Raw genomic sequence first — 12,572 nt, 5'->3', positions numbered from 1 at the left:
GTGGCGCAAGGGGTTAAGATGCAACCTGTGAAGCTCTCCACAGCCACTGCAGCATGAGTTCAAACCCGGGCCAGCGAGCTACCTACATGGCACAGCAGACAACTCCTGACTCACTCACTGCTCCCCTCAGCAGTGTATTTCTATCAATCTGCCTGTTCTGCTCCCCACTCTGTCTCTGGTGAATTCTCTCGCCTCCCACACCTCTGGCCTGTACCCCAGTTCTTCTATGCATAAATAAATCTTTAAAAAAAATGACAGCCTTTACCACTACATTATCAATAGACAAAGATACTACCTATTACAAAACAGTAACAGATCTTGGGTGGCTGTGACATGACTCAAGTTCTGAGCCAGATCTGGGCACAATAGAAAGGCTTACAAAAGGAACACCCTTTGCTACAGCAGCTACCAGGGATGAGGTGATATTCTGAACAGCCTTCCAAGTCCTGAATAATGTTCTGTTCCTCAGGAGGTTTGACCTTGCGGAGGTGGTCATTGCTTTTTGTCTACTTTCCACAACTTCTTTCTTTTTGTAGTTCTTTAGTTTTTTGTCCCACGATTCTTTTCAATAATCCACTTTCTTCCTTTATCATGGGCTGGCTTGCTAACCAATGGTTCTTCTTGAAGACAGCACATTCTCAGAATGTCTTCCTCCACATATCCACATACTTTTTCATATTCCCTTTCAGTGTTCCAAGTCATCTCTAAGCACATTGTTATGCATTATATTTTCTTCTATGTCTAAAGTTGCCCTTCTCCCCTAACACCACTCCCATTCCCACATTCAAGTGCTTAAAGTATTCAGAAAAATAGGTTCTTGAATGCAACTGGCTGTTTTTGTTTTTTTAATTTTTTAAAATTATGTAGTGTGTTTGGTAGGGACTGTGGGGACTCTATTCTTTGTCTACTGATCTACTGGTATGAGAAAGTCAAAGACGTGATATTCTCAGTTCCAGTACAGTGGGACACTTAGGGCCAGTCAATGTGTGGTGTGTATTCTTAAGTATATCTTAAGAAGAACTGTTTTTTCTTAGAATCAGGACCGCAGCCCAGCAGCCTGTAGGTTTGGAGATAGGAAGCATAAATTGCACCACTGGGTTACTGGATATGATAGTAATAGGAGTCACTCCTGTCTCAATTCCTTGGAGACACAATACCATATATATTAGTGTTTCATGCACATCAGTGCATAAACTGTATCCTGGACAGCTCCTCTAAGTTACAAGGTGCTGTTTCTTGTATCAGCAATTAGTGGCGTCTGTTCATTTACTTAAAAACTACTAATTTAGTGCCACTCTTGTGTCCAAGATAGCCAGTATTTTAAAATTGGGCCTGAAAAATATGATGAGCCACAGCTGCCCTTTCCAACGCTGCTGTCCACCTGCACCAAGCTTTACCCATCACAGTTCAGGAATGCAGCTCTCTTTCAGTCTGCTTCTTTATTCCACTGCAAGTTGCTCTACGCCCCATCTTTCCCCAAGGACCTTAATAGCTTCAGATCCCACGACTTCCTATCACCAAAGCACTTCACTTCAACCCTAGCCTGACAGACCTGTTCACAGAAGTCGTATCACTAGGTCTGCAGCCCACGACACGCACCCACTTGGGCAGGCAATCACCCTGTGGGGAGTCTCGAGGGTCTACCGGCGCCAGGGAGGGGCCAGGAGGGGAGCTTTCCCAAGTGCGGTCATTACTGACACACCGACTACGGGCCAGCGGGGCCAGCAAGTGGGGAAATGAGGCGGGAGCAGGACGTGGAGAAAGCGCACGCGCGGCTCCCACGCCTCGGCCTCATCCGGGGCCCTCCCTCGGGCCCGCCCCCCGCCCCGGCCGTCGGACTCCACCTCCGGAAATGCCACCGAGAAGCGCCGGCCTCCGAGCGATCTAGAGCGACCTCGGGAAGGCCCTGGCGACCCAGCCTGCGAGAGTCCGCGACGGGACGGCCACCGGCCCGCCTCTCCTCTCGGGTGAGTCGCCAGAAGCCGTTCTGGGGTCGCGGTGGGGACGCCGCTTGTTTTGCCTCCCCGGGAGGAGGAAGAGGCGGCGCCCGGCCGGGCAAGTGGTGGTTCTCCTCCCCAGCAGCGCGCGGCCGCCGGGGTTCGAGGGCCTGTTTCTCTTTCAGTCAGCGCTCGCCCCGACGCCCAGCCGGCTGAGAGGCGCCGCGTCAGACCCGCGACCGCGGCCCGGTGAGCTGGGTCTCAGAGGCCCGCCTCGCCCTTTCGGGGTCGCGTCTTTAGAGACAGTGGGAGGAAGTGGGAGGAGGGCAGTGCCGGGCGAGGCCTTCTGAGGACCCGGCGCCAGGGCCCGTTCTGAGGGTGTGCAAGGCGACGCAGCCCGGTCGCGGCTTTGGGTTTGAAGGACGCCACTCAAACCTGTTTGCGTCTCAGGTCCTCCCAGGGTTATTGTCAGGATTGTGGGGAAAGGCCTGCCCACCTAGTCTGTGTTAGCGAGGGTCTGACCCCAGAAGAGAGGTTCTGTTATTAGTTCGGGCCACTTAGTAATTCGCAGGGGGCCGACATAGTGTTACCAAGTAATTCCTAAAGGCCCTCCTTTTTTTAAAAAAAGGAAATTAATAAGAATAACCATAACTAGTATATTTTTTGGGGTACAAAACTTAAGCTTTAAAAGAAGCTCGTAAATAGCAAATATTTTAGACTTCACAGAAATCTTTACACTATTTGTACTGTCTTGATACAGTTTTTGAAACACTGCAAATTCTGAATTAATGGAGTTTAGGTAAATCTGCATACTTGGACCATATGATTTGGTTCTTGACTATTTGAAACTGACAAATAACCCATTTTTCTTTCTGTTAATTTGGTTGGTTCATCATATCAACTATTTTTGTTGAGTATCTACGTTGCATAAGCTACTTTGTGAAGTCTGAGGTTATAAATAATGGGTTATTTTAACGTATTACAATAATTTCTCCTAATCTCACTCTGCAGTGATGTTCATCGTCTTCCAGAACAGGGATGGAGGAAATTTCAGCCCAGGAAGCAGCAGGATCACCAAGCATCCAGTTTCAAGCTTTGGAGACACACTCTGAGGGTCTATCCCCAGAACCTCAGCTCTTACAGGATACCGACATGGAACAGGGACTCACTGGGGGTAAGGCAGAGAGAATACTTACATTCAGGAGAATGGGAGTACAGAAGGGCTTCTGGGCCTGGTGTGAGAGAGGCCAGGAACTTTAATAAGTAGAAGTAGATGGCCCCAAAAGGGAGAGACATATATGACTCACTGCAGTTTTGGGCTGGGCCCCTTTATTAGGGACAACCTTTCTTTAATTAGTAGAGTGGTAGTTACTCTGCTCTGGCTGTTTTTACTTCTTACAACCTTTACTTCACCCTAGTTACCACATCCAGAGTCATTTGTAAGATAGGTTGCTTTTACCACATCTCACAGTCCTTGCCTTGCTTTCACTTCCTGTTAGATGTAGGGCTGCTCCCTCCCCCATTCCCTTCAGTTAGTTTCTTTTCTCTTTGAGGATGTTGTGAGCTTTGCCACCTGCCGTTCTGATGCAACTGCAGTGTTTGTGACTAATCGAATTTTGAAAACAACCTTTTAATTCCTTGGTTGAGCACAAGCCTGTAAGTGTGTATACATACATATATGAACCGTATAACAACATTTTTGTGTATCATATAGGTAGGTTGATCTGTCTTGTACTTTATGCTTTGTACTACCTTTTGTAAGCTCCTTGCCATAAATTCTTTGTAGCTACCCGCAGTGCCTGAAATAACTTGTGTGTCAGCAACACAGATTGAGTGCCACAGTGTTTAAAGTGCTATTGGGCATTGTGGGAGTGTGGAAAGGATTGTGAGGAAACAGATGACCATTCCTTGTTCTTAGGGACCATATGCACTGGTTGCAGAGACAGTCCTCATTCAAAAGGGAAAGGCTTAATGAAGTTTACAGAGCAGTGTCTAGGAATGGGTCAGAAGTACATAAAATAACCATGACCCTGGACAAGTCACTACAAGTCTTTATGCTTTGCCCATCTACAAAACAGGTATAGTGCTTACCCCTTTGATAGAAGGAATGTCATATACTAAGGATAAAGTGAAATAATGAGATTTCATAATAGTATGTCATGGATTTGAACATGTGTAAGGAGGGCATGCAAATGCTGAGAAGGAGCAGAGTAGACACATTCAATAGCTGATAACATTTATTGATTTTACTAGAGTGTTTCTGTGAGAAAGCATCCCACTGACTCCCTGTTCTGTAAGGGAGCCCTGGGGAAGGACTGCTCTCACTCTTCGCTCCTTTCTCCTCCTTCAGCTCCACCTGTTCCCCAGGTGCCTGCTCTTCCCCATGAGGGAAGCCCAGGAGACCAGGCAGCTGCGCTTCTGACAGCCAGGTACCAGGTGAGCTGAGGAACCCTCTGATTTTCCTCAGGGAATATCGCTGCTAATTTAGTGTGGCCCTCATCCCATCTGTAAAACCCTGCCTGGAATTTTTTCAATAGCAGACCCCAGTTTGGCAATTGATCCTCATCAGAGACCTGGACTTCACACAAACAACCTTTCCATCTCCCCAGCACCACCAACAAACATTGTTCTTTCTTTATCCATAACACTATGATGGGCACTTCTTAGATGCAAAAGGGTTATGGAACGTCCTCCCTAAGTTCTAACTTGTTCTCCCTCCTCCCCACCATAAATACATACTGGATACCTTCTTTGTATCATCTCCTTCATTCTTTGGCAGTGATGCTATAGTGGCCTCATTCCATAGAGCAGCCAGGCTGTGTTATTTCAGGAGTTTGTGACATTCGAGGATGTGACTGTGCACCTTACTCGAGAGGAATGGGGATGCCTGGATCCTGTTCAGAGGGATCTCTACAGAGAAGTGATGTTAGAGAATTATGGGAACGTGGTCTCACTGGGTAAGGACTGTCTTTCTTATTATTCAGTTTCCTTGTTAGGGTTTCTTTACTTCCTTGTTTCTGAGTTGGTGTGAGATCTCTGAGAAAGTTGAGTGTGGTTCAGATTCCAGGTTTTAGGACATCTGAATCCTTCAACTTTAAGGTCATCTCTGGGAATGGGTTTCCTTTGGGAGTCTCAAGAAGAGACATTCTACTCCTTACCCTCAGCCAGTGATTCCTGCTTTTGTGGGACAACTGTTCCCGGGTAGAAGATGGGAACTTGCTTGTGCTTTGCCTAAGTTCTTGCCTTCCCTGTCTTTTCCTTTTTTAATAAGAGAGACTCTGGGACCTACCAACCCACAGATACTTTCCTTCCTGGCATTGCAGTATCCATGTATCTGAGAGTTTCCCATTTTCCTAGGAAGAAGAAAGGTCTTTTTAAAAGAAAGGCTGAATTCTTGTTTTGGGATCTAAAGATCCCTGTGTTCGTCTCCAAGCAGGCAGAATTTGAGAGATTTCATGTTAAAGGCATGACTCACTGTGAGTACATTTCAGTGAGTCACCCAGATGGAAATCCTAAATAACCTCACCCAAAGCAACAGAAGTCTCAGATACTGTCCTCACACTGCGGTGGGGTAAATTCTTAACCAGGTCTCTCCTTTGTCATTTGCTTGGTATAGTAGGCAGCTGAGATTGGGCAACCTATAGTCTGCAGAGAAGCATCAGTGGGGGTTGTGGTAACCCCCTTGATGTGAGCATTGTTCCTCTTCCATTTTTTGCCTTTCTCTGTTTCTGCTCTTTTTATGTACGTGTGTAATCACAGTGCACTTGTGCTCTTCTGTGTGTGCGCGTGTGCACTCTGTCTCCCTGTTGTCTATGCTGCTGGCATCTAGGGTGTGCCTTATCTTCTTGATTATATTCAGAATTAGCAAGGTCTTATCTGTGGGGAGGCAGCCTGCCCACTGGGAAGGTTTTTAGTGTGTTTTCCATTCCTGGCTCTTTGATCTTTATAGGCATACTTCTCCGCCTTCCCACCTCCCGGATTCATAATGTGAATTCCTGCCCGGCCCTGAGTCATACCCAGGCAAGTGCTTTCTCTGGAGAAACACTTGCAGTCCTTTCAGCAGGAATCTCCAAGAGATGGCCCAGGTATCGACTTCCCATCGATATTGCTCGCCCCTGCTCGGAAACTCCTTTTCCTCGATTGTAAGATATTAAACTTGATTGATGGAATAGATGCTCCTCAGGATGCTACCAGTATGTGAAAGTGCAGCTGCTCAAATGACCTTTGTTAAATTTCTAAAGGGCCAGGGAAGCCCTCCATTGAAACCAGATGCATTTTGAACCCAGTTCATTCAGAAGTCATGGTCATCTCCTCGTGCTCTGAGAAACCTGAGTTCAACTTCAGCTCTTCAGTTATGATCCTTTCATGTTATTTTAGAAATGTGGAACATACGCCGTGCCCCTCCTTTTCAGTGGTGAACACGACCTGCCCCTTCTGTTGCCTGACTCTTCTGTGACCCCTGGTCTCATGTTTATCATTCTAGTCTTCTTCCCTCCTTGTGCCTATCTCCAGGGTTTTACCTTCATCTCCCTTATTCTTTGTGGTGCTGTACAGATTGATGGATTTATATAACTTTTCCTGGTCAACAGTTCCTTAGTTCTGTCCTTCATGGAGGGGAAATGGGAGGTCAAGAGTTCAGTTTCTTTATTTCAGGGTATCAAATTGAATGTATATTTAATAGCTTTGTAAAATGTAAAATGATATGTAATTGTAAACTATTGTTAATTTTACCTAATAATTACATAAGTTCCAACAGTTATAACCTGTCTACTTTTTGGAGTAAAGAAACTTTAATCAACCTAATAGCATAGCTTGCTGTTAGGCTGAATTTTATCCCAGTTCCTCAGTCATTTCTGCACACAACAGGATATCCACATGCACACGCACATATCGGGTACGAATGCATACAAGAAACCCTCCTCAACTTGCTGTTGTAACGAGTCAACAACATCTCCTTAGTAATTATTTTTACAGTTCTTGGGAAGTCATTTTCTATATTTGTGGATTCAGCAAATTCCATCTAAAATTTAAGTTTCTTTACTTGCTAATTTGGCTTAATGTTTTGTGAAATAAGGACTTTATAATTTAGTTCCTTACTTAGCAATTCCACTTTTCTATTTCACATTTTTCCCATGGCAGTTGTTCTGCGTTATGTTTGTCACAGGCATCAGAACGTTGGTCCTTTGTTAAGTGCTTCCATTTACACCGTAGTAAACATACATAGTATGAATAGCTGAGTAAAAGTGAAAAAGTAGGTAAAAAGTCAAAATATTCATTGCCAAATCTAAAAAGCATACTCTCTTGACAATGAGTGAATTACTACTTGAGGTCATACCCAAAAGGGCATTATCTGTGACTCAATACTGAAGATTAAGATGGGGAAAGGGGCTGGATTCTGGATTGCATTTCACATGGAAGAATGTGGCAGAGGCCCACTTAGATGACAGTATTGGAAACATGCTTATCAAAATCCTAGCTAATGATAAGTGAGTTCATAAATTAGGAATGTTTGGCCCATGCCTCCTACTTTTTGAAGTTGATATTATGAGGCCAGAAGTGATTTTGCATAGAATGTCTTTTATTGCCATAACTATTTACTATGTTACTATGTACTATAGTGGTATGTACCTCATTTAACACCACAGACCTCTGAGCAGGTATTGTATTTCAGACCTGAGGCTCAGAAAAGTTGGGTAATCTTGTTCAACATCAAGAGCTAGAGTTGGAACTCAGATCTGACTCTGAAGCTCACCCATAATCTTTTTCACTTGTGCTTTAGGAGACTTAGTTCCTCTACTTGCGGTGTTTTTTATATTTGTATGGGTTTGTACCTGATAACAATTCAAAATGACAGATAAATTGGATAGGCAAGCACTAGGTTGTACAGTTTGGAAGCAGAAAGAACATGCATTCAAGAAGTAAAATTGTCTAGAAATATGTTGTTATAGTAGCTATCTACACAAGAATGAGTTGTTAAGGAGATATTTTTGTGTGTATGTGTATTTAATTAAGGACCAGGAAGAAAGTCATGAAGATTCCAGATAGCTAAAATCTTAGCATAATTCTGGTACAGGCAACAAGCCAAATGAGGTAAAGGTCATTTTTCGGTAAGGAAAAATTGAAGCACAGGCATATTTTGAAAGCATAGAGTTTTTTCTGTAAATTTAGGAAAAAGACAATCAAGTCAATGGCAAGAAAAGTCTACCTTAATGCTTTCTGTGACCCTTAGTACAATAGCTTGGGAAGAATATAAACTGTGAAATCAGACTTGAGTTTTTCTTACTAGTTGTGATACACTGAGCAAATTGTTTAAAATGACACTTGTTTTCTTCATCTATAAGACTTGAAAAATAATGTCTACCTTTCTGGAGTGGCCAAGGATTAAATTAGATTATGTTTCTAAGTACCTGGTGTGGGAAAAAAATAGCAAATGATGCAATGATAGACCAAATTTTTTAATACAAATGAAAATTTCAGGAGTGTTCAAATTATTCCTTTATAGTGGATTTTTCTCAAATTGAATCTTGCTCAGATTGTTTCCTTAGGAGTTTGGATTTTTGTTATAAAAAGATTTTGATTTCTTTGATACTAAATGATCTCTTATGATCTTTGATACTAAATGATTCCTTTTTATTAAAATGTCAGTGATTCCAAATCTGTTGAATCTTGGCTGTCTATAAATTGTTCTAGTCACTGTTTCTCTATTCTTTTTATTATTTTCATCTTTTACTCTGTTAATATGTTTGGCCTGCTGTTTTCTTTGTGTACATATGTTGGAGGATGAGATAGATTTTATTCTTGATCATTATTTTTTCACTAGTACATTTTTCAAAGTCTGAAAGAAACTTGAGCCCTAACTTCTACAGATATTATGACTTTGGGCGATTTATTTAACTTTTCTGAATAGTAATTTTCCCATTTGTAAAATGGGCACTATAATAGTTCCTGCTTCTTAAGTTATGGTGAGTATTAAGTGAGTGAAAGCTTGTAAAGATCTTAGCATACCTACTAAATTCTTTAGTAAATCTTAGCTTAATATTTTGATGATACAGGTGATTTTATTTCTAAACTGCAGTCTTGTATCTCTGTCTGCTAGAGATTTTCTTGTACCTTTCTATATTACCTTAAACATAAGTCAAACCCTTTGTCCCAAATGAAAATATTTTTGTTATGCTTGTGTTTAAGTATAGATACATAGTAAATAACCAATATTTGTTTCATTATCAAATATTTTGAAACACCTTAATATATCAGAGTTAAAAATTTTAAATTATGTTCAAACCTGTGAAACTATTTTACTTTTTACGGAGAACCTTAACTTAATAAGTGTCCAAAAGGAGAATTGACTCTATTAATACCCAACAGGAAGTTAGAAACACAATAAATGGCTTTCATATTCCCTAATCTCCCTCACAGGGAATTCCAGGTAGGCAGCTGTGGATCATTGTGTTTTTTCAGGCCCAATTTAAAAATACTGGCTATCTGGGACACAAGATTGAGCAGCTCTTACATGAATGAATCCAAAGAAATGTGAGATACAAGACACATGGTCACTGGTTCTCAAAAGAGTTTATAAATACAATAGAGATGATAATACCTGAAACCAATTATTAAAAAAAATCTATAAACTCTTATGCAGTAATATGTCAGGATAAGAGGAGTAGTCTTGTAGACATTTAAATGAAGAGAAAGGCTTTTGGAGATGTGGCTTGAACTAGACCTTGTTTGTGTGCTGGTAGAATCTTTCTGGGCTGAACATGTATAAAAATTGTCCCTTTGGTACCATAATAGTTCTGCCCTTTCAAAAACAAACTTCCCTTTGCTTTTGCTTTAAAAGAGATTAGATCCCAGCAGTCCATTATCCAAACCAAAGAAAGACCAGTTTTTGTGAAGAAGCACTTGTATTGTCCTTTCTTCACTGTATCATATTTCAGTTAGTTTATATGTCTCTGCAGTTAGAGTGTAAGGTCCCTGGGAGGCCGGGGGGGGAGGGGGAGGGATGCACCTTATCTGCCTCAACTCTTCATCTTTGCATATTTCATATAGGAGGCACTCTATAATGTTGACTAAACAAAAGTAAGCTCCTAATGGGCAAGGATGTGGTATATTATTTGTTTCCTCATGTGTACTTTAAACTGATTTTTTCTGGAGATTGGCCCTTGGACCAATTTATTCAGTTCTCACTAATTCTGTTGCTACAGTTTCGCTTAGTGTTCACAAGTGAGTTTTCACCTTTCTCCAGCCCAGCAGTTATATTTTGGTGACCTTAATTTGACCAGATCTAATCTTTGTAGACCTGGTCTTATACAAAGATTGATCGATAGGCAGCAGATAAAGAGTAATGGTAATAATTTCTGTGAGGACAGTCACACACCCATGCACAAATTCCCTTTTCTGAATAATGTTTAAGTGAACACTTCTCTCAAAAGTCATCAACTTACCTGTTCACACACCTCTTTCTAGAGTATAAATATGAGCTCCTCATAGAGGATCTTTGCCTTCCTCACTCTCCAGGCCTTTCTAATGTCTTCTAAGAATTTATTTTCTCTCTCCATTAACTATTTTTTAAAAAAAAAGGTGGCTGGTAAAGTATCTGGGGATAAATTGCCACATCCCATTTCCTTCTCTATGAGCAGGATTTCCAATTTCCAAGCCTGATGGGATCTTCCAGCTGGAACAAGATCTACAGGTCTTTGATCTCGAAACTAAGAATAGAGAAGTCTTAAGAGATACCTGCTCAGGTGAGTAAGGCAGAATCAACAGATGGAATTAGCGAAGTATAATTAAGTTGTTGACCCAAGTTTTAACTGCTTTGGCAGTCAGAATAAAGAGCTCTGTCTATTCCCCCGAGTTGGAGAGCTCCTTTCTTTTCCTTTAAGTTTTAATATTTATTTTGTCCCTTGTTTTATAAGTTATATTAGGTCAAGTTACTGATCTAATTCTTTTGAACTGCTTCCCTATTACTGCTTTTGTAATACCTTAATTGCTTATTTTCCTACCCTGTTGAACATGCCCTTTGTTTCTACCACACCCTGAATGATTTGGATACTACCTCACTGCTCCTGTTCTTGCCCATACATAAGCTGTTGAGATTTTGTGGCTGTGTTTCAGAGTAAATAAACTTCTTTGATCCTGGTAGATGTTAGATTATTTAGTTTTTCCCCCTCAGTTTTCTTTTTCTAAGCACAGGGTACATTTGCAGATTACATTTGCATTTTCTATTTATATATTGAATCAGATGGAGAGACCAGAGAAGAGAACAAGCTGTTGATTCCTAAGCAGAAAATTTCGGAAGAAGTACAGTCATACAAAGTGAGAGTAGGAAGACTCAAAAAGGATATTGCCCAAGTTCCTGAGACTATAGAAGTATATAAATCCGAGGACAGATTAGAAAGGCTTCAGGAAATTCTAAGAAAATTTCTTTTCCTGGAGAGAGAATTTAGGCAAATAACAATTAGCAAGAAAACTTTCACCAGTGAGAAGAACAGTGAATATCATGACTCTGAAAAAAGCTTCAGTCTGGACTCTTCCCTTGATACTGATCAGAGAGTTCTTAGGATACAGAATATTGATGATATTGATAAGTATGACGTGAGCCTCAACCAGAATTCAGCTGCTGATAAACATGGAAAAATAAATCTAACACAGGATTTTCAGAGTAGTGAATATAAGGAAAGCTTAATGGATCTTTCCCCCCTGAATAAATGTGAGAGCATTCCTACCAGTGAGAAATCCTATAAATGTGATGCATGTGAGAAAGTCTTCCATCAGAGCTCAGCCCTTTCTAGACATCAGAGAATTCATACTAGAGAGAAACCTTACAAATGTAAGGAATGTGAAAAATCTTTCAGTCAGAGCTCAAGTCTTAGTCGACATAAAAGAATACATATTAGAGAAAAACCCTATAAATGTGAAGCATCTGATAAATCCCATGAAGCATCTGATAAATCCTGTAGTCAGCGCTCCGGCATAATTCAGCATAAGAGAATGCATACTAGAGCAAAATCTTTTAAATGTAGCCATTGTGAAAGAGTCTTCAGTCGTAGTGTACACCTGACTCAGCATCAGCGAATTCACAGAGAGATGCCTGATAAGTGTGCTGTACGTGGCAGTGACTTCTGTCGGACCTCATACCTATCTGAGCATCAAAAGGCCCACTGGGAAGAGAAGTCCAATGCATACAGTGAATGTGGACCAACCTTTATCAAACATCAAGGATTTCGTCTCAAAGAAAAGCCCTTTACATGTAATGAATGTGGAAAAGACTTCAGATTGAATTCCCATCTTATTCAGCATCAAAGAATTCACACAGGAGAGAAACCACATGAATGTAATGAATGTGGAAAAGCCTTCAGACAAACCGCATGCCTTATTCAGCATCACAAAATTCATAGGAGAGAGAAATCCTGTGAGTGTAATGATTATGAGGAAAGTTTCGATCATAGCTCAGATCTTGTCCTGCAACAAGAAGTCCTCACTAGAGAAAAAGCCTTTGATTGTGATGCATGGGAAAAGAACCTCAGTCAGAGAGCACACTTTGTTAAACATCAAAGAACTCATACCAAAGAGAAACCTTATGAATGTATTGAACGTGGGAAGACATTTAGTCAAGTTCAGGCCTCATTTAACATCTGA

At 41.3% G+C, this 12,572-nt stretch overlaps 1 protein-coding gene across 3 annotated transcripts; it reads left to right on the top strand.

Moving 5' to 3' along the window:
- The first annotated feature begins 1,838 nt into the window (after positions 1-1,838).
- On the top strand, positions 1,839-12,572 carry LOC119241614 (zinc finger protein 655). Of its 3 annotated transcripts, XM_037507027.2 has the most exons (5): positions 1,839-1,967; positions 2,949-3,111; positions 4,288-4,373; positions 4,768-4,894; positions 5,887-6,518. In XM_037507027.2, exons 2-5 carry the CDS (start codon positions 2,976-2,978, stop codon positions 6,081-6,083), a joined length of 546 nt encoding a protein of 181 aa, XP_037362924.1. In that variant the 5' UTR covers positions 1,839-1,967; positions 2,949-2,975; the 3' UTR covers positions 6,084-6,518. The 3 variants fall into 3 exon arrangements, with proteins under 3 accessions (XP_037362924.1, XP_037362922.1, XP_037362923.1); XM_037507025.2 differs by lacking the exons at positions 4,288-4,373; positions 4,768-4,894; positions 5,887-6,518 and adding exons at positions 10,574-10,678; positions 11,176-12,572 and having other exon boundaries at positions 1,851-1,967; XM_037507026.2 differs by lacking the exons at positions 1,839-1,967; positions 4,288-4,373; positions 4,768-4,894; positions 5,887-6,518 and adding exons at positions 2,153-2,186; positions 10,574-10,678; positions 11,176-12,572.

This window comes from Talpa occidentalis, unplaced genomic scaffold (assembly GCF_014898055.3).
Source record: "Talpa occidentalis isolate TD23 unplaced genomic scaffold, MPIMG_talOcc4v2.1 talOcc4.12, whole genome shotgun sequence".
NCBI classification, from domain to species: Eukaryota; Metazoa; Chordata; class Mammalia; order Eulipotyphla; family Talpidae; genus Talpa; species Talpa occidentalis.
This window is presented reverse-complemented; position numbering and strand designations above follow the sequence as displayed.